We start from the raw sequence: 24,285 nt of genomic DNA, 5'->3' as shown, positions 1-24,285 counted from the left end.
GTGTAGACGTGTACAGGTGTGTAGACGTGTACAGGTGTGTAGACGTGTACAGGTGTGTAGACTCGTACAGGTGTGTAGACTCGTACAGGTGTGTAGACTTGTGATCAGTCTGCGTTCAGCTGCAGACAGGTGAGCTGTAGAGGAGGACTCACTCTGGTCATGAAGTCTCGTTCTCCTCTGCTGAACCTCTTCATCTCTGAAACAAACATGAACTTGGTCAGCATGGCGCCGCTCTGCAGGTGTGTACCAGGTGAGTACAGCGACTCTACGTCAGCACCTTGTGATCTCTGGTTGTTTTGTTTCCTGCAGGTGAGCGAGAGCTGACGACACACAACGTCACTGCTGCACACACACACCAGGAAGTGGAGGAGAGGGTCATCAGAGTCACACACCTGAGAGACAAAACACAGGTAAACACACACACACACACACACACACACACACACACACACACACACACACACACACACACACACACACACACACACACACACACACACACACACACACACACACACACACACACACACACACACACACACACACACACACACACACACACAGCTGCTGTGATGTCACTGACCAGGCTCCGCCCCCGGGGGTAGACTCTGACGTGACCTCTGACCCTTAGCGCTCTCTGAAGCCCCTCCCACTGAGAATCAGCCAATCCCAGCAGAGGACGAACCAGAGCACCTGAGAGCCACAGGTGAGCCTCACCGGTGCCGTCATCGATCACAATCCTGACCAAACAAACAAGTACACACAAGTACACACAAGTACATCAACGTGCTGCTTACAGAGTAGAAGTACACAGAAATACACACACATGAGCAGAAGAAGAAGAAGAAGAAGTCTTACTTTGCTTTGGACTGAAAGACGGACGAAGACGATCGACACTGAGAACTGGAACAAGTCTAAGAAACAGAGACGTCAACGATGAACTGATGAAGACATGAAGAAGAGTAAAGTGTCCTCTAGTGGAGACAAGTTCATAACAAACACATGAAGAAGAGTAAAGTGTCCTCTAGTGGAGACAAGTTCATAACAAACACATGAAGAAGAGTAAAGTGTCCTCTAGTGGAGACAAGTTCATAACAAACACATGAAGAAGAGTAAAGTGTCCTCTACTGGAGACAAGTTCATAACAAACACATGAAGAAGAGTAAAGTGTCCTCTACTGGAGACAAGTTCATAACAAACACATGAAGAAGAGTAAAGTGTCCTCTACTGGAGACAAGTTCATAACAAACACATGAAGAAGAGTAAAGTGTCCTCTACTGGAGACAAGTTCATAACAAACACATGAAGAAGAGTAAAGTGTCCTCTACTGGAGACAAGTTCATAACAAACACATGAAGAAGAGTAAAGTGTCCTCTACTGGAGACAAGTTCATAACAAACACATGAAGAAGAGTAAAGTGTCCTCTACTGGAGACAAGTTCATAACAAACACATGAAGAAGAGTAAAGTGTCCTCTAGTGGAGACAAGTTCATAACAAACACATGAAGAAGAGTAAAGTGTCCTCTACTGGAGACAAGTTCATAACAAAGACATGAAGAAGAGTAAAGTGTCCTCTACTGGAGACAAGTTCATAACAAACACATGAAGAAGAGTAAAGTGTCCTCTACTGGAGACAAGTTCATAACAAAGACATGAAGAAGAGTAAAGTGTCCTCTAGTGGAGACAAGTTCATAACAAACACATGAAGAAGAGTAAAGTGTCCTCTACTGGAGACAAGTTCATAACAAACACATGAAGAAGAGTAAAGTGTCCTCTACTGGAGACAAGTTCATAACAAACACATGAAGAAGAGTAAAGTGTCCTCTACTGGAGACAAGTTCATAACAAACACATGAAGAAGAGTAAAGTGTCCTCTACTGGAGACAAGTTCATAACAAACACATGAAGAAGAGTAAAGTGTCCTCTACTGGAGACAAGTTCATAACAAACACATGAAGAAGAGTAAAGTGTCCTCTACTGGAGACAAGTTCATAACAAACACATGAAGAAGAGTAAAGTGTCCTCTAGTGGAGACAAGTTCATAACAAAGACATGAAGAAGAGTAAAGTGTCCTCTAGTGGAGACAAGTTCAAAACAAACACATGAAGAAGAGTAAAGTGTCCTCTACTGGAGACAAGTTCATAACAAACACATGAAGAAGAGTAAAGTGTCCTCTACTGGAGACAAGTTCATAACAAACACATGAAGAAGAGTAAAGTGTCCTCTACTGGAGACAAGTTCATAACAAACACATGAAGAAGAGTAAAGTGTCCTCTACTGGAGACAAGTTCATAACAAACACATGAAGAAGAGTAAAGTGTCCTCTACTGGAGACAAGTTCATAACAAACACATGAAGAAGAGTAAAGTGTCCTCTACTGGAGACAAGTTCATAACAAACACATGAAGAAGAGTAAAGTGTCCTCTAGTGGAGACAAGTTCATAACAAACACATGAAGAAGAGTAAAGTGTCCTCTAGTGGAGACAAGTTCATAACAAAGACATGAAGAAGAGTAAAGTGTCCTCTAGTGGAGACAAGTTCATAACAAACACATGAAGAAGAGTAAAGTGTCCTCTAGTGGAGACAAGTTCATAACAAACACATGAAGAAGAGTAAAGTGTCCTCTAGTGGAGACAAGTTCATAACAAACACATGAAGAAGAGTAAAGTGTCCTCTAGTGGAGACAAGTTCATAACAAAGACATGAAGAAGAGTAAAGTGTCCTCTAGTGGAGACAATTTCATAACAAACACATGAAGAAGAGTAAAGTGTCCTCTAGTGGAGACAAGTTCATAACAAACACATGAAGAAGAGTAAAGTGTCCTCTAGTGGAGACAAGTTCATAACAAAGACATGAAGAAGAGTAAAGTGTCCTCTAGTGGAGACAAGTTCATAACAAACACATGAAGAAGAGTAAAGTGTCCTCTAGTGGAGACAAGTTCATAACAAACACATGAAGAAGAGTAAAGTGTCCTCTACTGGAGACAAGTTCATAACAAACACATGAAGAAGAGTAAAGTGTCCTCTACTGGAGACAAGTTCATAACAAAGACATGAAGAAGAGTAAAGTGTCCTCTAGTGGAGACAAGTTCATAACAAACACATGAAGAAGAGTAAAGTGTCCTCTAGTGGAGACAAGTTCATAACAAACACATGAAGAAGAGTAAAGTGTCCTCTAGTGGAGACAAGTTCATAACAAAGACATGAAGAAGAGTAAAGTGTCCTCTACTGGAGACAAGTTCATAACAAAGACATGAAGAAGAGTAAAGTGTCCTCTAGTGGAGACAAGTTCATAACAAACACATGAAGAAGAGTAAAGTGTCCTCTAGTGGAGACAAGTTCATAACAAACACATGAAGAAGAGTAAAGTACAATAAAAGTAAAATAAAAAGTTATGTAGTAAAGAACCCAGTAGAACCCGATAGAACCCAGTAGAGTGGAGCACCTGTATGAAGACAGTAGAACCCAATAGAACCCAGTAGAACCCAATAGAACCCAGTAGAGTGGAGCACCTGTATGAAGACAGTAGAACCCAATAGAACCCAGTAGAACCCAATAGAACCCAGTAGAGTGGAGCACCTGTATGAACCCAGTAGAACCCAATAGAACCCAGTAGAGTGGAGCACCTGTATGAACCCAGTAGAACCCAATAGAACCCAATAGAACCCAGTAGAGTAGAGCACCTGTATGAAGACACTCCCACACAGCGAGCAGCTCCACTGCAGCTGCAGGAACAGGAAACACACCACATGACCTCTGACCTGACCCACAATGCACCTCTGCTCTCTGCTCACTGCCCACACACCCAGATGCATCATGGGAGCAGGAGGAGGCCGGGCGGAGCTGAAAGGAAACAGATCAATACGACCCGATCAGTAAACGATGACGTAACGATATAAATACGTCATTGATCCAGTGAGGTTACCTCAGATCTCCAACAGAGACCACAGCTATAGAGCTGACAGGAAGAGAGCTGCAGTACACACCTCCTGACCTGAGAGACAGACAGGTAGAGAGTGAGACAGGCAGACAGACAGGTAGAAAGAGACAGACAGGTAGAGAGAGAGACAGACAGACAGGTAGAGAGTGAGACAGACTTCACTGCGTCACAGCTTCCTCTCTCAGGCCACTTTAAACACAGGTCACTTCAGTGTTCGTTACCTCGACACTCTACGCTGGAAACCAGAGAGCAGCAGTGTGTTGCCAGGCAACAGGCCAGGTGGGTAGGGGGCGTGGCTCAAGTCCAGGTACACCTGAAGACTCCGCCCAGTTTGGTCACACACTGTGAGGCGCACACCAGCACACACACCTGCACCTGAGTCACTGGTCCTGTCGTTGAGACTGATCCTGTCACACACCTGAGCCTGAAAACACACCAACTCTGACCTGCACACACATCAACAGACAGGTGAGGGTGAGACAGGTGAGGGTGAGACAGGTGAGGGTCAGACAGGTGAGGGTCAGACAGGTGAGAGTGAGACAGGTGAGGGTCAGACAGGTGAGGGTCAGACAGGTGAGAGTGAGACAGGTGAGGGTCAGACAGGTGAGAGTCAGACAGGTGAGGGTCAGACAGGTGAGAGTGAGACAGGTAAGGGTAAGACAGGTGAGTGTGAGACAGGTGAGGGTCAGACAGGTGAGGGTGAGACAGGTGAGGGTGAGACAGGTTAGGGTGAGACAGGTTAGGGTGAGACAGGTGAGGGTCAGACAGGTGAGAGTGAGACAGGTGAGGGTAAGACAGGTGAGGGTGAGACAGGTGAGAGTCAGACAGGTGAGGGTCAGACAGGTGAGGGTCAGACAGGTGAGGGTGAGACAGGTGAGGGTCAGACACACCTGAGACCATAACAATCAATCAATCAGAGATCAGTCTACCTGCAGTCCAAGACATCAGAGACGGACAGGTGTGTGGGCGAGAGAGCCTGTCCACAGAGAGAGAGAGATTTATTTCTTGTTTGTGTGATCAGTCACACACTGTGTGTCTCACCTGCAGCAGGGGGCGTGTCACAGTGTGGAGCCTCCAATCAGATTGGACCTGAAGGGTGGAGTCTGTGTGGAGCTCCACCCCCTTCCTCCCAGAAACACCACAGCCAATCAAAACACTGGGATCCTGACGGACAGACACACACCGGCCAATGGCCTTGATCATCATCATCATCATCAATCACACAGCGATGACATCATCTCCACCTGTCTGATCATCTGACAGGTGATGTCATCATGTCATAGATGATGAGAAACCCTCACTGATATAAATAATAGAAACACCTGTCCTCTCTGACAGTTACAACTCAACCCGGAGCCCCGCCTCCCGGTGACCTCATCACAGGTGTGCTCACCTGTGTGTTTGGAGCGGTGAGTCTGTAGAGACCTCCGGGCTGGAGCAGAGGGAACCAGCGAGCGGACCCACCTGAGAGCACCAGGACCAGCTGCAGACAGACAGACAGGTGACACGCTGAACACAGGTGCATTATGGGATGTTTCAGGTGAAGAAGTGTCTCACCTTGTCCCCGCTGTCTGTCTCCATCTCTCTGTCTGTCATTGGTTCGTTCTTTGGGTCCCGCCCCCAGCTGACCACTGGACCAATCACAGCGGCTCTGACTGAGAAGCACAGCGTGAGCCCCGCCTGCTTTGGCCCCGCCAAGTTCCTCCAGGCCACGCCCTCTTTCTGCTCCACCCTGATCACCATAGAGACGCCGGGTCTGGAGCCGCCGCCCACTGGGCCGGTAGTCACGGTAACGGAGGAGGAGGAGGAGGCTTCTCTTCTTCTCTTCTTCTCTGCAGTCGCTGCTCCCTCCGTCTCTTCTTCTTCTTCTACTGAATGTTTCCTCCCCGTGACATCACCTCTTGACTCCTCCCCCTTCTGGCTCAGGTGTGTAACCATGGCAACAGATGGACTCAGGATGTGAAGGTGGTCCAAAGAGAACTGGAGGTAGACCCTACACACACACACACACACACACACACACACACACACACACACACACAGGTACATATATACAGTATACATATACATACCTGCAGTGTGTGTGTGTGTGTGTGTGTGTGTACCTGTAGTGTGTGTGTGTGATGTACTGGTCCTGGTCCAGGTGTTGGTAGGAGGGGAAATCTGATTGGAGGAATCTCTCCGTTACCATGGTGAACTGCTGGACACACACCAGACAGCCTGCAGCACACACACACACACACACACACACACACACACACACACACACACACTTATTTAACCTGAAGTCTTCATAATGTAAGGTGACCTGTGTGTGTGTGTGTGTGTGTGTGTGTGTGTGTGTGTGTGTGTGTGTGTGTACCTATACCTATCCAGGCTGTGTTGAAGGCTGACCTCTGACCTCCCTCCTCTTCCTCTCTGGTTTCCGTGACGACACAGGCCACGCCCCCCGTCCCGTCTCTGAGCTGCAGAGTCTGATGATCAGACGTCTCTGACGGGAGCTCCAGCACCCCGACCACCAGCAGGGGGCGCCGCCCGGGTCTGTCCCCGGTCTGAGTCCTGAAGGACCAAGCCAGCGCTGAGTTGATCTGAGACCTCGTCAGACCTGATCCACCAGAGGACAGCAGAGACCTCAGAGACACTGAAGACCAGGACTCAGGCTGCAGAGACCGGCTGAGCTCTGAGACACTGATGGACTGATGCACTGTGGGGTTAGTGCTGTACTGTGGAGACACATAGAGACATAGAGGACACTGTGAGACATGGAGACACTGTGGGGTTAGTGCTGTACTGTGGAGACACATAGAGACACAGAGGACACTGTGAGACATGGAGACACTGTGGGGTTAGTGCTGTACTGTAGAGGGACATAGAGGACACTATCTACCTGTGAAAGAGGACAGGTGTGAGGCTCATCCAACATCTCTGAGTAGATATCCCTCCTTCCTCCTCCTCCTCCTCCTCCTCCTCCTCCTCGTCTCCACACACACTCCATCAGCTTCCAGGACAACACACACACACACTGCTGCTTCAACACAGTGGGGACCAGACTGGAGGACAGACAGTCAGTTAATGACCCCTCATTAACCTGTACAGGTGTGTCTTCTAGCTGCCTCCTCACCTGTGAGTGAGCTGTGAGCTCAGGTGACAGGTCCACAGGTACTCGGACACGCCCATGTTTCTCTCCAGCAGTAACCGTGGTAACACTCCATCACCTGGGCAGCTGGAGTCAGGTGATGGTGATGATGAAGATGACCCCCCCACCCTGCTGAAGGTGGTGACCCTGAGGCTGGAGCGGAGGCAGGTGCAAAGCATGCTGGGAGGAAAGTCGGGACAGGGCCGGTACAGGAAGTGGACATGATGGAGCTGCAGAGGAGATATTAAAAAAAGACTCACACCTGTACTGAGACTCTCACCTGTACTGAGACTCTCACCTGTACTGAGACTCTCACCTGTACTGAGACTCACACCTGTAAAGAGACTCACACCTGTACTGAGACTCACACCTGTACTGACTCACATGTGGAGAATTTAAGAATTAAAAGCATTATTTAGTAGAATTTATAGCACCCCTAGTGGTGAATAAAATTGTCACAATGATGAGAATGTAAATTATGTTAAGAGTCACAATATATTTACTTATGGAATGTAATATAGGTTTACAGGATGTTTACTTATAGAAGATATTATATGTTTGCAATAAGTTTACTTGTAGGAGTCTTTTAACATAATCATTGGAAGTGTTGAACCAAAGTAGTCACATAGTTAGGGGGTTCTGAGCCATGAGGAAGAGAGATCAAAGGGGACACAGAGGTGCTGGACAAATGGCCAAGGAAGGAGGAGGAGAACCGGAGACAACTGAAGGGAAGCAGACGGCCATAAAACAGAGAGCACTCCTGGGTAAACACCATGCGGCCGCAGGACAGAGGGCAGGTCAGAGGTGATGTCAGAGGTGATGTCACAAGGGGTCCAGCCATTGAGATGAGCAGTGGATCGATGAAGGAGGCGTCAGAGCGATTGGAAGCCAATCACTGACCCCAGAAGACGGCCTTTGTGTTTTACGACAGATTTCGGACACTTTACGACCATCAAAGGACATAAAAGGACTGTTTGCAAGGACGTGCGCCGGGCCATGTTAGTTCGCTTTGCAGGATCCGACTTGGTCGGGCCTGTGAGTGGAGTTGCACGTGGTCTCTGCTCTCGAGATGCATACTATCGATAGTGTATTATAGATTATAATTGTCATCATCAGTTTACAGTCGTCATTGTTTAATTAAATACTGTTTTGAATTTGGACCGGATCGAGTTACTTTATGATGCGCCTGCGCAGAAAGAAGTAAACACAGCAGCGGCCTTGCGCTTCCTCCACCAGTTTCAGCCTCAACACACACCAGTACTGAGACTCACATCTGTAAAGAGACTCACACCTGTACTGAGACTCACACCTGTACTGACTCACACCAGTACTGAGACTCACACCTGTACTGGGACTCACACCTGTACTGGGACTCACACCTGTACTGAGACTCTCACCTGTACTGAGACTCACACCTGTGCTGAGACTCACACCTGTACTGTGACTCTCACCTGTACTGAGACTCTCACCTGTACTGAGACTCTCACCTGTACTGAGACTCTCACCTGTACTGAGACTCTCACCTGTACCGAGACTCACACCTGTACCGAGACTCACACCTGTACCGTGACTCTCACCTGTACTGAGACTCTCACCTGTACTGAGACTCTCACCTGTACTGAGACTCTCACCTGTACTGAGACTCACACCTGTGCTGAGACTCACATCTGTACTGAGACTCACACCTGTACTGGGACTCACACCAGTACTGAGACTCACACCTGTAAAGAGACTCTCACCTGTGCTGAGACTCACATCTGTACTGGGACTCACACCAGTACTGAGACTCACACCTGTACTGGGACTCACACCTGTAAAGAGACTCACACCTGTGCTGAGACTCACATCTGTACTGAGACTCACACCTGTACTGAGACTCACACCTGTACTGAGACTCACCTCCACAGAGTCTCCTGCTCTCAGTTTTCTCATCAGTGTCGGCTGATAGGCCAGGCACAGCCCCACCTTCCTGTCAATCACGTACAGTCCGGCCCCCTCACTCACCACCTTAGTCACCGTGCCCTATTAGAAAAGAGGGGCGGGGCTTACCAGACAAGTCACATTAACAGGTAACATTCTTGCAGCCAATCAGTGTTCTCTGTATTTTACCTGGTAACTGATGACCCGGGACTTTTTCATCCTGAAACCTGATTGGTTGACGCCTCTCTCAGGCTCCACCTCCTGACAATCCTCATCATCAACGTGTGACATCATCGGTGGTGGGGGCGTGTCCATCGGTGTGTCAGTGTGTGTGTCGGCTACAGGAGTGTGTGTGTAGTTTGTGTGTATTTCAGACTGGTCGGTCACACACAGGATGTTGCTTCCTCTCCAGCCTCGTAGGACACACACACGCAACGCCGTCACACACACACACTGACCAACGTACACACACTGAGTCCACCACAGCCTGCTTCTGTCCTGCAGACAGACAGACAGGTAGACAGACTTGTTCACATTAACTGAGTCATAGTTCCGAGGGAAACCTCAGAGATCAGCAGGTGTTCAGGTGTACAATGAATATGATCAGTGATTATTGATCAGTATGTGTTTATTTGGATGTAACTGCACAGGAAGTGACATCACACACCTTGACGAGGACACGGACAGTGTGAGACTCGTCTGTCAGCCAGAAGCAGAAGAAGGCTGTTCCTGCCACGACCAGCTGAGGGCACACAGAACCCACCAGACCAAAGACTGAGACACGCTGTCCACGAGTCCTGAGAGACAGACGGGCAGAGAGAGAGAGAGAGAGAGAGAGAGAGAGAGAGGTAGAGAGAGAGAGAGAGAGAGACACACAGGTAGAGAGAGACAGACGGGCAGAGAGTGAGAGAGACAGAGAGAGAGAGAGAGAGACACACACACACACACACACACAGGTAGAGAGAGAGAGAGACAGACACACACACACACACAGGTAGAGAGAGCGAGCGAGAGAGAGAGAGAGAGAGAGAGAGAGAGAGAGAGAGAGAGAGAGAGAGAGAGAGAGAGAGAGAGAGCGAGAGAGGCAGTGACAGTATCTCTGTGATGCTACGTTCCTTCAGAGCTCATGAATGATGTCACACCTCAGAGACAGGTAACAGGTAACAGGTGACTCACCTGTTGTCCAGTAAACCAGCAGCCTCTCTGACTCCAACTGCTCTACTAAGCCCCGCCCCTCCTCTAGGGCTAGGAGCCAATCCCTGCTCAGGACCGGGACACAACAAGACAGGAGAACCAATCAGCTCCAAGTAGCCTCCGGCCTGGTCCTGGTCCTGCCCCGGGGCATTGTGGGGGATGTAGTTCCAGTGAGGGAGGAAGACAGGACGGTTCAGCCACAGAGGGGAGGGAGACAGGCACTGGGGAGAGAGATAGACACCTGAAGGCACCACGTCCTACTGACTCACCTCACACCTGAACGCATCACGTCCCACAGACTCACCTCACACTGAAGGCATCACGTCCTACAGACTCACCTCACACCTGAACGCACCACGTCCTACTGACTCACCTCACACCTGAACGCATCACGTCCCACTGACTCACCTCACACCTGAACGCATCACGTCCTACAGACTCACCTCACACCTGAACGCATCACGTCCTACAGACTCACCTCACACCTGAACGCACCACGTCCTACTGACTCACCTCACACCTGAACGCATCACGTCCTACAGACTCACCTCACACCTGAACGCATCACGTCCTACTGACTCACCTCACACCTGAACGCATCACGTCCCACAGACTCACCTCACACCTGAACGCATCACGTCCTACTGACTCACCTCACACCTGAACGCACCACGTCCTACTGACTCACCTCACACCTGAACGCATCACGTCCTACTGACTCACCTCACACCTGAACGTACCACGTCCTACAGACTCACCTCACACCTGAACGCATCACGTCCTACTGACTCACCTCACACCTGAACGCACCACGTCCTACTGACTCACCTCACACTAGAACGCACCACGTCCTACTGACTCACCTCACACCTGAACGCATCACGTCCTACTGACTCACCTCACACCTGAACGCATCACGTCCTACTGACTCACCTCACACCTGAACGCACCACGTCCTACAGACTCACCTCACACCTGAACGCATCACGTCCTACTGACTCACCTCACACCTGAACGCATCACGTCCTACTGACTCACCTCACACCTGAACGCATCACGTCCTACAGACTCACAGCACACCTGAACGCATCACGTCCTACAGACTCACCTCACACCTGAACGCATCACGTCCTACAGACTCACCGCACACCTGAACGCATCACGTCCTACTGACTCACCTCACACCTGAACGCATCACGTCCTACTGACTCACCTCACACCTGAACGCATCACGTCCTACTGACTCACCTCACACCTGACGCTTCCGCTGGCGTCCGTCAGCCTCCACTCTCCGGCCCCTCCCTCTCTCAGACAGCCAATCAGCAGCAGGTTGACCCTCGGTAGAGCCAGGTGACCCGGCAGAGAAAGCTCCGCCTCCTTTGCCCACGCTCGCTGCTGATTGGTGCTCCAGGACGTGTTGCTGACACAGGCCAGGTGCTGCTGGGAGAGCAGCTCAGAGACGGACACTAGTCTGGAGGCGGAGTCAGGAATAATAATAATAAAGTTATGAATGATAATAACCATAATAATGCTGATGCTCTCTGGTCTCACCTGTAGCTCACAGGTAACAGGTGTGTCACACACATGTTCTCTTGGATCTTCTTCACCACACACACACTCAGCTGATCGACACACACACCTGAAACACACAAAGAGACGAGCGTGATGACGTTAAAGCCAGTCTCGCAGCTCATTGGCTGACTGACCTGTCAGTACTCACCAACAGGTAGAGGGGCGTGTCCAGAGAGCTCAGGCTCCAGGTGTTGTGAGACGAAGCTGAACACCTGCTTTAACCAGACAGTCTCCTGAAGGAGGACATTAAGGACATTAAAGACATTTAAAGACATTAATCTCTCTAATAACGTCTTTATTAAGGCTCACATGAGAGCAGCAGACATTAACTGTAGAACAGTCTTTGTTCTTCTTCTGTCTTCACTCTGTCGCTGCTCACTAGACAAACTTTATTAAATATTTATATTTATAAAGGTACTTACAGCCTCCCCGCTGGGTTGGAACTGATCCAGGAACAGCTGCAGGGAGTCCATCTGTACCGTGACGTCACTGACGGCTGATCTCAGTATCGATAACTTGTTGAACATCAAAGCGTTCAGAGAGCCACGCGGTAAACAAACACGTCACTCTTCAGAGAGCCACGCGGTAAACAAACACGCAGCGATCTCGCGGGAAAAAGCCCTCATACTCTAACCCTCAACTTCCTGTTGAACTACGGTGCCCGCAGAGGCTCAGAGCACACGGAGAGTTTGGTCCGCGTTTTATAAATGTACTATCAACAGACCATAATATCTCTGTTTTATATAATTACATAATTACATTTTATGAAATGTTATAATTTTTCAGATCACTAAATCACTAAATAAAAACAATCACACAACTGGACCTTCAAGAATATTTAATTTAAATATATTCATATTATAATACCAACATAATAAATATGATAATAAATATGATAATTAAGATAACCACAATAAATAATAATAATGATAAACATAATAAAATATAATAATGGTAAACATAATACATTATAATAAAATATGATAATAATGATAAACATAATAAACATAATAAATAAATTATAAATATATGGGTTTATGTCTGGTGATGTACATCATGATAATAATGATAATAATAATAAACATAATAAATATAAGAGTCTGGTGAAGTACATAATAAACACAAACTCTGACCAACATGGAATGTAAATGTGACATAGATTATAAAATCATATTCTAGTGTTATAACAGTTAGATAATAAAATCATATTCTAGTGTTATAACTGTTAGATAATAAAATCATATTCTAGTGTTATAACTGTTAGATAATAAAATCATATTCTAGTATTATAACAGTTAGATAACAAAATCATATTTTAGACTTATAATATTTTAGTTATCTACAGTCACAAACAACCTCCATCCTCGTCTCTCTGCCGCTGTGTGTGGCCCCTCCCCCTTCTCTTCCTCGATTGGCTGGTTGATTTGACAAACATCCATTCTGACCAATCGGACGCAGAAGCACAAACTAGCTCCACCCAGCTTTACGTGTGAGTTCCCGCCCTCCTGGCGTTGTTGGGCAGGCGGAGCCGTGTAGCAACGAGTTTTGACCTGCGGCACCGTGATCCAATCACAGACGAGTACTCAATCGAGCTCCGCCCAGGTTGGCCCGGCCGTGTTCCCGCCCTCTGGATAGGAATGACCAACGGGGGCGTTACCGGGGGGCGTGGCAGAGCTCGAGCTCGAACCATTTAAAAAAAGACCCGACGTCTCCAGTCGCTGCTTCAGCCCCCAAACAACAACAAGAACCGACCCACAGTCTGCTTCAGCCACAACAACAAAACACAGAAAACCGATCCAGAGTCTGCTTCAGCTTGCAGCCGGCCGTCCACACAGTGAGTACAGCTGACTGGGGTCTCATATATCACGTTTATCACAATGAGCGGCCTCTGACTTATTCTGCAGAATCCTGTCATAAAAAGCTCCGTGAAGAAAGATGCACAAACAGGAATAAAATGGCCGCTGCTCGGGTCAGAACGTGTCGGGTCGTGATAAGTGTTCTTATGTCTGAACCTGTCTGTTGGTCTCTGTGGACTGTTCGTTACGTCTCGTTGTAACCACGAAACGCCCATTAAAGAGTGTGACTGCAGGACATAGCCGGGTCCCGTCGACGCAACGCTGACCTCTCCAGAGCATAGATGGGCCCTACGTTGTAAATGCGTAGCTGAGCGTTCTGAGCAGATTTACGTTGCAAACACACACGCGTGTCTCTGTGTTTGAACGGTGATATATATAACTATATTATAAATAGATATAACTAGTCTGTTATTGTGGGTTATAACCGGCGTGTGATTTTAAACATGGGTTGTTTTTCTCCGCCTGCTAGCTAACGTTAGCATGCTGCTAGCGGAGGGGGATGGGCCGGCTAGCTCCACTGAAGGGCGGGAAAGCAAATGGTGGCTCATTGTTCTGTCGGAGCTAGCCTGTTAGCACGGCTATGCTAACTGCAGCAATAGTCATTGTTCTGTGGGAGCTAGCTTGTTAGCACTGCTAAGCTAACTGCACCAGTAGTCATTGTTCTGTGGGAGCTAGCTCGTTAGCACTGCTAAGCTAACTGCACCAGTAGTCCTCGTTCTAGTCGGAGCTAGCCTGTTAGCATGGCTAAGCTAACTGCAGCAGTCAATGGACGTCCATAGAAGACGCGCTAGCTTTAGTCTTCGTTCGTCTCTACGGCTCATAGACCCCCATTCACAGGCAGAGCGGAGGGACCGGGCGGGGGGACGTGGAGGCACCGTCCCGGACCAGAAGAGGGCTCGGTGTAGCTCTCTCTGGTTCGTGGGCCTCCTCGATCCTCGGATGATAAAATGGACCCCACTTTGTTCTTTGTTGTTCACGATCAGCGCGTGAGACCAGCCGTTATTTAACGGACATTTAACGGAGACTTCCTATTGGACGACGGACAGAGTTGATGTGATCTTTAAACATGATTATTAATAAAAGTTATTTAAACATTATGACTCAAACCATGTAGGTTAAAGGGTCATTCCACACAGATGGTTTACATGTTTTAAATCAAACTAATTATTGATTATTGATCTATTTGTTGTTATTCATCTTTTAATATGTTTAGTTCAAATGTGAAACACAATGATCTATTGTTATATCAACATAGTGTATCGATAATCATTACATTACAACAATCCTCTTAATGATCTGTCTCTATTTTAACATTTCATGGATGAAATGATTAATTTATTAACTGATTAATATGATCAGCAGGTTGACCTGTTGACTGACACAATGATTAACCCGTAACATGGTTAACTGTTATTAATGAGTTAGATTGATGATGTGATGAATAAAATATACTATTACTGTAAATCCATCAGAACGGCACCACTGTTTTGTCTTAATGTCCTCTTGTCTCCGTCCACCAGGACGCCAGGATGATGCGTAAAGACGTCAACAAGCCGAAGGGGAAGACGTCGGCGTACGCCTTCTTCGTCCAGACGTGTAGAGAAGAACACCGCAAGAAGCACCCGGAGCAGTCCGTCAACTTCGCCGAGTTCTCCAAGAAGTGCTCCGAGAGGTGGAAGGTGAGACGGGGGACAGTAGATATCAACATATAATCATGTGTTCATGTCAGTAGATATTAATGTGTTCATGTGTGTATATATTCATGTGTTCATGTCAGTAGATATTCATGTGTTCATGTGTGTATATATTCATGTGTTCATGTGGTTTCAGGGTCTCACTGCTGGAGATAAGAAGTGTTTCGAGGACATGGCGAAGGCCGATAAGGTTCGTTACAACAACGACATGAGAGACTACATCCCACCCAAAGGCTTCGGGAAGAGGGGCCGCAAGAAGAAAGACCCCAACGCCCCCAAGAGACCCCCGTACGTGTTCAGACCTCCAGACCAAGCCTCCGTGCTGCTCCCGGTCTACCCGTCTAACCCTCAGTCTGTGTGTTGCAGGTCTGCGTTCTTTGTGTTCTGCAGCGAGTACCGGCCCAGCGTGAAGCAGCAGTACCCGGGTCTGTCTATAGGAGACTGTGCCAAGAGGCTGGGGGAGCTGTGGGGCAAACAGACCCAGACCGACAAGGTCCCCTTTGAGGAGAAGGCCCAGAAACTACGGGAGAAATACGACCGGGTGAGTGGCTCTGAGGGGCAGAGAGGGGGAGGGGGGAGTGGCCCTGAGGGGGGAGGGAGACGGGTAGAGAGTAGTGGATGTGTCCTCTCAGCTTTAACATCATTTTCATTATTAGAGACTGTAAACATCACGCGTTACCGTTTGTCGTGACTGCTTGTGTTATTACTGTGTTATTACTGTGTTATGACTGTTATCACAGTGAAGAGCCTCTGAAGCTAACTACCCGTCTGTCCTACAGGACATGGTGGCGTACCGCGGCGGTGGAACAACTTACGCCAGGAACCCCGGATCTTCAGCTCAGGGAGGAGGACAGGAAGAGGAGGATGACGAGGGAGAGGATGATGATGATGATGACGATGACGAGTAGAGGAAGAGCTGCAGCTGAATGAGAGAGGTGTGTGTGTGTGTGTGTGTGTGTGTGTGTGTGTGTGTGTGTGTGTGTGTGTGTGTGTGTGTGTGTGTGTGTGTGTGTGTGTGTGTGTGTGTGTGTGTGTGTGTGTGTGTGTGTGTGTGTGTGTGTGTGTGTGTGTGTGTCAGTAGGTTCACCTGTATTAAGCATCACGACTCGTCTGCTGAACGTTTACGACTTTAACTGTAAAAACTGAAGCTGAGAATCAGAACATTCATCTGATGACGGTCACATGACCTCACGAGTCTAAACATGTCGTGTGATTTTAAACTTTTAATCATCTGTTCTGAACCAGGTCGCTCTGAAACACACTGTGTGTGTGCGTGCGTGCGTGCGTGTGTGTGTGTGTGTGTGTGTGTGTGTGTGTGGTCATCAGATGTTAAACTGTTGAACAGTACAGTAATGCCCCCCCTCACTGTTACCATGGTTACCCCAGCCCCCTCCCCCCTGTGTGGTACCATGGAAACCTAAGCCCCCCTTCCTGCTCTTCATCATCACGATGATGATGATGTTGTTGTTGTTTTTTATTTTCTTACTGGAGGTTTATTGGATGTTTTTCTGTTCTTTGTTCGCTGTCAGTGTAGAAACTTTTATAATAAAACGAACCGAAACAACAACGATCGTCTTTGTCTTCTTCACTGGTGTCTGTCTGTCTGTCTGTCTGTCTGTCTGTCCCCCGACTCTCCACCCGACCCCGACCCTCATGTTGACACACAGCGGTCCCTCGTCGTGTTGACCTTCTCACGTGATGTCACTGGAGTGATGTCACACTCCTCTCTCTGGACTGAAGACACCACCACACAGAGGGGGCGTGGCCTCATGACACACAGTTAATCATTTCAACTTGGGCGAGAAATTCATAAAGTTGTAGTCTTTGAAGCAGGAAGTGTGGCAGGTTGTAGTCTTTGAAGCAGGTTGTATCGTCTCTATTAACCACACAGACGGGTTGTTTTTGTAGTTTTTCTTTCTTTTAGTTATTTTATTGTTTGTTCAAAGGACATTTTCAGGCGGGATAAATCAACCAATCACAAAGTATGGTATGACATCATACATCAGGACGATCTGCCCAACTCTTTAGAGGAAGACGATTGGTTGAGAGCAGTACAGGTGGGGAGGGGCGTGTCCAGGTGGCAGGACGAGTGATTGACAGGTGAGGCCACGGGGTTGGGGGGTCACATGGCCTGGTTGTCATGGTAACAGTTGTCATGCTCACGTGATGACAACAATAGACAAAGAAACAAACAAAAACACGTAATGACTTCCTAACTCAACTAACTCCTTAAGTTACTAATCAACCAACGAGACAAAACATAAAAGATGTGACATGTTGCCATGGTTACTAAACAGCTGCTTCCATGGCAACACAAGGAGAACAACCAGTTAGAATAACCGATAAAACGTTACAAAAGACACTTCATAAATAACCCAAATAAATAAACATGTAACAAAGTAATAAACATGTAATAAACATGTGACTAGATCAACGGATCAGCTGTGAGATCAACACTTTGATCTTCATGGAGGTGAAGTCAGTCCATCCTGTGACATCACAGCTGGTGTGTGAGGGTAGAAATACAAAACGAGACGACAATCGGTCCGTAATCAAAGGTTACAAATACTTAAAAATAGAGGGTCAGTAAAGTGTGTGTGTGTGTGTGTGTGTGTGTGTGTGTGTGTGTGTGTGTGTGTGTGTGTGTCTATTTGTCGTTGATTCTCAGCTTGAAGGAAACCCGTCCAGCGAACTTGTCTCTCTCGCTTCCCTCGGTGAGAGTGTTGGAGTTGATTCTACACTCGACGTCGATGTCGGTGTTCAGAGAGGCGTTCAGGAACTTCACGGCCACAAGCGGCTGAGTGTAGTTTACCTGAGACATTGAACACATCACACACTCATTATATGACATCACTGTCAGCATAGTCTCACTCGTTCAATAAGGAAGTAATATGTACCCGAGACCATGATTCTACTGGATCCACCTGATCTACTGGATCCACCTGATCTACTGGATCCACCTGATCTACTGGATCCAACTGATCAACTGGATCCACCTGATCTACTGGGTCTACTGGATCCAACTGATCTACTGGATCCACCTGATCTACTGGATCTACTGGATCCAACTGATCTACTGGATCCACCTGATCTACTGGATCCACCTGATCCACTGGGTCTCATGGATCTGGTCTACTGGATCCTTCTGAGATGAACACATGATTGATTTACTGAAATAGATCTCGGAGGATCCATGAGATCTATGAACATGATCTACATCAGAGGTCTTCCAGGACAAGGACCCCAAACTGACAGATGGATCAGGACCCCGACTAGACATATCGTATGAACGGTGTTTAATATTAAAACACACCTCTTTACTGTGCATTAAACACTGAGCTGTTCAAACACACAGGTTCATGTGTTCATGTTGTCACAGTGAGTGGGGGGGCCGCTGACATCTATAAACACACCTTCAGCTGACCCCAATGACATCATCAACACCGTCTGTTCATGATGATAATCAGCTGTTCAAATTCATGTTTTCATTTTAAACATGTGTTGAAACTAAAGTGAGTGATGTTCTATTAGTGCCACTGTCACACACACACACTATTAAACTAATAAATAACCCCCACGGACCCCCTGCAGTACCCCCACGGACCCCCTGCAGTAACTCCACAGACCCCCTGCAGTACCCCCAAGGACCCCCTGCAGTACCTCCACAGACCCCCTGCAGTACCCCCACAGACCCCCTGGGGGTCCGCGGACCTCCTGTTGAAGACCTCTGATTTACAGCGTGTTGAGTTTGTTACCTGAGCTTTCTTGCCGTAGTACGGGTAGTACATGAGGTTAAAGGTTCCGTTAGGAGGGTAGTACGCCAGAGGTCCGATCTTATCACCGTCCTCCCTCTGCACACACACACACACACACACACACACACACACACACACACACACACACACACACACAGAAAGAGAGACACACACACACACACAGATCAATGCCTCAGTTCAGACAGAAACCTTAACCAAGAGAGCTTCTGTTGATGTTCTACGTTGTGTCTCTGGTTCTAGGTTCTACAATCTTCTTTTCTACTGTTCTTACCCACTCATCTTCCTCCACTCTGTACCTCTGATGATGAAAGGATGACAAGATGGAGACAGCAGATGAGACAGACAGACAGACAGACAGACAGACAGACAGACAGACAGACAGACAGACAGACAGACAGACAGACAGACAGACAGACAGACAGACAGACAGACAGACAGACAGACCGGACCTCCTCCCCTATTCGGTTCTTCAGGCTCTCCTGTGTTCAGGGAGTGATCAAAGGTTCTGGACCACCGTGGGAACGTCTACATCCTGTTGACGTGATGGTGGCACGTTGTCCGTCTACTAGACGTTCTCCTCTCTAAAGAGAACGTCTACTAGACGTTCTCCTCTAAAGAGAACGTCTACATCCTGTTGACGTGATGGTGACACGTTGTCCGTCTACTAGACGTTCTCCTCTAAAGAGAACGTCTACATCCTGTTGACGTGATGGTGACACGTTGTCCGTCTACTAGACGTTCTCCTCTCCGGCAGTAGAACCACGTCAGGTTTGCTGTCTGGGGTCCGGTGGAGTTCATCGGTCAGAGACCTGCTGCCGGTGTCAGAGCGTCGTCCTTGTAGTTCAATCAGAGTGTAGTTCACATAAAAACACTGAACAGCACAACACAGACAGGATGTAGCAGACAGACAGGATGTAGCAGACAGACAGGATGTAGCAGACAGACAGGATGTAGCAGACAGACAGGATGTAGCAGACAGACAGATTCAGACCTTTGCTCCACAGGTGACATAAGGAGACAGACCGTCCTTCCCCGGCAACATACCGATCACCTGTAGGGACAGACAGGTAGACAGACAGGTCTTTGTATGATATATATGTATGTGTATTGTATGATATATACGTGTTTATATGTGCGTCTTTATGTTGACGTGTTCATAAACGGACCCGGTTCAGTTTGATGAGGATACACGGCTGACCGCTGCTGTAACCAAAGAAGCGATCAGAGATCCCTGAACATTCCTCCAACATCGTCCGGTTAAACTGACACGAACGCTTTGGGTTGTTCCTGACCTGCAGACAGACAGGCAGGGGGAGAGTGAGACGGGCAGAGGCAGACAAGAAGGCAGAGGGTGAGACAGACAGACAGGGGGAGAGTGAGACGGGCAGAGGCAGACAAGAAGGCAGAGGGTGAGACAGACAGGTTTACCTCTCCACTGTCCTCCTGAATGAAGTATTGATCTGGAGAACAGTTATCGTTGGTCTGAACCTGATAGCTGTCGTCGTACGCTGCAGACAGACACACAGAGATAATATATATTATTATATAAATATATGTAACGAGTGATGATGTCATTAAATGTTACGATAACGTGACTCTTACGAGTCAGGAAGCGGTCGAGGTTCTGGATGAAACCGTTCCAGCTTTCAGATTCTGAGACGGAGAACCTGATCTCCAGCTGGTCTCCCTTTGGACGAATCATCATCCCTGAAACATGAGAGCACACGTCCTCGTTAACCAATCACAGACTGAGCCTCGTTAACCGGTCACAGGCTGAGCCTCGTTAACCGGTCACAGGCTGAGCCTCGTTAACCGGTCACAGGCTGAGCCTCGTTAACCGGTCACAGGCTGAGCCTCGTTAACCGGTCACAGGCTGAGCCTCGTTAACCAGTCACAGGCTGAACCTCGTTAACCAATCACAGGCTGAACCTCGTTAACCGGTCACAGGCTGAGCCTCGTTAACCGGTCACAGGCTGAGCCTCGTTAACCAATCACAGGCTGAGCCTCGTTAACCAATCACAGGCTGAGCCTCGTTAACCGGTCACAGGCTGAGCCTCGTTAACCGGTCACAGGCTGAGCCTCGTTAACCGGTCACAGGCTGAACCTCGTTAACCGGTCACAGACTGAGCCTCGTTAACCAATCACAGGCTGAGCCTCGTTAACCGGTCACAGGCTGAGCCTCGTTAACCGGTCACAGGCTGAACCTCGTTAACCAATCACAGGCTGAACCTCGTTAACCAATCATCACCATTGTTACCTGGAGTCTCCAGGCGGTCCTGCCAGGTGGGCTTGTAGTCGTCGAGCGTCAGCAGCATGATGTACATGGTGAGAACAAACATGCCCGTCAGGAACAGGTAGAAGACCAGGTAGAAGAGCAGGATCAGACCTGAGGGGGAGACAAAGGGGAGACAAAGGGGGAGGGGTCTTAATTATAAAGTCGAGCACTTTCATCCTCTAAATATCATGTTTATAATCCTCTTTAGCCCCGCCCCCTGCTGATGACCTACATTCAGTGTGTGTTGGGGGAGGAGCGGGGGAGGGTATAATCTCTCGCTCTCTCTCGCTCTTCTCTTCTTCTTATTGGTCACTTTTAGATTTTACATGAACAGAAGTCAGTTTAACGTTTACTAATGATGTGACCCTGATGCTCATGCTGTTCTGAAAACTCATTCTGACTTTAAGGTCATTTGTTTCATCAAATTCAAATGTCGTCAATGAGGGTCCTCACAAGTACATTACTACCAACGTGTGTGTGTGTGTGTGTATATATTACAGTCCAATCAACCTCGTCTGTCTGCTTAATCCAGATTAACACAGATGCATACACACACACGCTCAGTGTGTGTGTATGCATCAGTGTGTCTGTGTGTATGCATCAGTGTGTGTGTGTGTCTGTGTGTGTCCTTCAGTCTCCATCAAGGCCACAATGACCTGGTGCATGATGGGAAATATGACATCATAAGAGTGTAGTTATGTAAAGCAAGAGCAGACTCAGTTTATAGCACTGACATTATAAAGACTAATCCATACAGGTAACTGGTCCATACAAGTGACTTGTCCGTACAGGTGACTTGTCCGTACGGGTGACTTGTCCGTACGGGTGACTTGTCCGTACGGGTGACTGATCCGTACAGGTGACTGATCCGTACGGGTGACTGATCCGTACGGGTGACTTGTCCGTACGGGTGACTTGTCCGTACGGGTGACTTGTCCGTACGGGTGACTTGTCCGTACGGGTGACCGGTCCGTACGGGTGACCTGTCCGTACGGGTGACTGGTCCGTACGGGTGACTTGTTCGTACGGGTGACTTGTCCGTACGGGTAACTGGTCCGTACAGGTGACTTGTTCGTACAGGTGACTTGTTCGTACAGGTAACTGGTCCGTACAGGTAACTTGTTCGTACAGGTGACTTGTCCGTACAGGTGACTGGTCCGTACAGGTGACTGGTCCGTACAGGTGACTTGTCCGTACAGGTGACTGATCCGTACAGGTGACTTGTCCGTACAGGTGACTTGTCCGTACAGGTGACTGATCCGTACAGGTGACTGGTCCGTACAGGTGACTTGTTCGTACAGGTAACTTGTTCGTACAGGTGACTTGTCCGTACAGGTGACTTGTCCGTACAGGTGACTGGTCCGTACAGGTGACTGGTCCGTACAGGTGACTTGTCCGTACAGGTGACTGATCCGTACAGGTGACTTGTCCGTACAGGTGACTGGTCCGTACAGGTGACTTGTTCGTACAGGTGACTTGTTCGTACAGGTGACTGGTCCGTACAGGTGACTTGTTCGTACAGGTAACTTGTTCGTACAGGTGACTGATCCGTACAGGTGACTGATCCGTACAGGTGACTTGTTCGTACAGGTAACTTGTTCGTACAGGTGACTGGTCCGTACAGGTGACTTGTTCGTACAGGTAACTGGTTCGTACAGGTGACTGATCCGTACAGGTGACTGATCCGTACAGGTGACTTGTTCGTACAGGTAACTTGTTCGTACAGGTGACTTGTTCGTACATTTAAACTGCAGATTATGAAACGGTTTAATCTTCATCTGAACACGGAGCTCTTATATATATAATATAATAAGTATTATATATATGTATTATATATATAATATCATATAATATCGTATAATAATAATATGATCATATAATTATATTACCATATATTATCATGTAATATTATTATTATTATTCATCGATAAGATGATTTAAATTGAGGTCGAAAGGCTCATCATAGGGAGACAGACCGGTGTGTGTGTGTGTGTGTGTGTGTGTGTGTGTGTGTGTGGGGGGGGGGGGGGTTAGTAACGGGAGTAACGACAGTAACGAGAGTAGAAGAGAGTAACGTGACTCACCCCAGCTCGAGGCGGTTCGGCCCAGCAGCTCGTGAGTTCTCGGGTTCCAGAAGAATTCCCGCCACTCGCCGGATCCTTTACGGTCCTCCTCCTTGGTACCGGACATGATGATGAAGAGGATGAAGAGGATGAAGATGGAGGTCGGTCTGTGGACTCAGACGGCGCGCGATGTTCCCGTTATGACGGCACGAGCACGAACCTCCCTCCGCTGCTGCTGCTGCTTCGACTTTAAAGACGGTGGTCGGTGAGGGAGAATCGATCCGGTGGATCAATGATGATGATGATGATGATGATGATGATGATCGGTGAGACGACACCGAGAGACGGAGAGACAGACGGAGAGTGAGACAGGACGGTTCACTCCTCCTCCCCCAAACACGGCATGACGTCACACCTGCTCCCTTTACACCGCCAATCACAGAGCGGTCTCATCAAGACAGACCCCGCCCCCTGCAGCCTGTGACGTCTCCCGTTTGATGACGTCTCATGTGTCACCTGTTTATCAGTTTATCACAAAGTACTATTACACACACAATACTACAGTTTATCACACAGTACTACAGTTTATCACACAGTACTATTACTCACACAGTACTACAGTTTATCACAAAGTACTATTACACACAGTACTACAGTTTATCACACAGTACTATTACTCACACAGTACTATTACACACACAGTACTACAGTTTATCACACAGTACTATTACACACAGTACTACAGTTTATCACACAGTACTATTACTCACACAGTATTACTCACACAGTACTACAGTTTATCACACAGTACTTTACTCACACAGTACTACTGTTTATCACAGTACTACAGTTTATCACAG

General features: G+C 47.8%; 3 protein-coding genes across 4 annotated transcripts in view; 1 reads left to right on the top strand and 2 right to left on the bottom strand.

Moving 5' to 3' along the window:
- The window catches only part of ctc1 (CTS telomere maintenance complex component 1), a 12,574-nt gene extending 244 nt beyond the window's left edge, over positions 1-12,330 (bottom strand). The window contains exons 1-23 of one of the 2 annotated variants that reach the window (XM_079184971.1): positions 12,184-12,330; positions 11,910-11,994; positions 11,741-11,828; positions 11,438-11,660; positions 10,172-10,410; positions 9,663-9,792; positions 9,185-9,493; positions 8,975-9,097; positions 7,061-7,305; positions 6,827-6,989; positions 6,302-6,662; positions 6,045-6,159; positions 5,497-5,932; positions 5,333-5,422; positions 4,981-5,103; positions 4,869-4,915; positions 4,161-4,385; positions 3,925-3,993; positions 3,683-3,842; positions 859-914; positions 584-740; positions 278-392; positions 1-196 (exon numbers count right to left, since the gene is read on the bottom strand). The exon at positions 1-196 is cut by the window's left edge and continues 244 nt beyond it. In XM_079184971.1, coding sequence (XP_079041097.1) covers positions 105-196; positions 278-392; positions 584-740; positions 859-914; positions 3,683-3,842; positions 3,925-3,993; positions 4,161-4,385; positions 4,869-4,915; positions 4,981-5,103; positions 5,333-5,422; positions 5,497-5,932; positions 6,045-6,159; positions 6,302-6,662; positions 6,827-6,989; positions 7,061-7,305; positions 8,975-9,097; positions 9,185-9,493; positions 9,663-9,792; positions 10,172-10,410; positions 11,438-11,660; positions 11,741-11,828; positions 11,910-11,994; positions 12,184-12,288 — 3,756 coding nt within the window. In that variant the 5' untranslated portion in view covers positions 12,289-12,330 and the 3' untranslated portion in view covers positions 1-104. The remainder of the gene's footprint in view (positions 197-277; positions 393-583; positions 741-858; positions 915-3,682; positions 3,843-3,924; positions 3,994-4,160; positions 4,386-4,868; positions 4,916-4,980; positions 5,104-5,332; positions 5,423-5,496; positions 5,933-6,044; positions 6,160-6,301; positions 6,663-6,826; positions 6,990-7,060; positions 7,306-8,974; positions 9,098-9,184; positions 9,494-9,662; positions 9,793-10,171; positions 10,411-11,437; positions 11,661-11,740; positions 11,829-11,909; positions 11,995-12,183) is intronic. The other variant, XM_079184972.1, reaches the window with a different exon arrangement.
- A 1,119-nt stretch (positions 12,331-13,449) lies between these two features.
- On the top strand, positions 13,450-16,872 carry LOC306714836 (high mobility group protein B2-like). The gene is made up of 5 exons (XM_079184983.1): positions 13,450-13,595; positions 15,138-15,296; positions 15,448-15,599; positions 15,678-15,852; positions 16,091-16,872. Exons 2-5 carry the CDS (start codon positions 15,147-15,149, stop codon positions 16,217-16,219), a joined length of 606 nt encoding a protein of 201 aa, XP_079041109.1. The 5' UTR covers positions 13,450-13,595; positions 15,138-15,146; the 3' UTR covers positions 16,220-16,872.
- Positions 16,873-17,958: 1,086 nt separating this feature from the next.
- On the bottom strand, positions 17,959-23,552 carry atp1b2a (ATPase Na+/K+ transporting subunit beta 2a; the record flags this gene model as incomplete). The annotated part of the gene is made up of 9 exons (XM_079184979.1): positions 17,959-18,123; positions 19,067-19,162; positions 19,359-19,385; positions 20,079-20,138; positions 20,254-20,379; positions 20,516-20,595; positions 20,690-20,794; positions 21,345-21,473; positions 23,447-23,552. 9 exons carry the CDS (start codon positions 23,550-23,552, stop codon positions 17,959-17,961), a joined length of 894 nt encoding a protein of 297 aa, XP_079041105.1.
- Positions 23,553-24,285: the final 733 nt, after the last annotated feature.

The sequence above is a fragment of the Pholis gunnellus genome, assembly GCF_910591455.1.
Source record: "Pholis gunnellus genome assembly, chromosome: 23".
NCBI lineage: Eukaryota > Metazoa > Chordata > Actinopteri > Perciformes > Pholidae > Pholis > Pholis gunnellus.
This window is presented reverse-complemented; position numbering and strand designations above follow the sequence as displayed.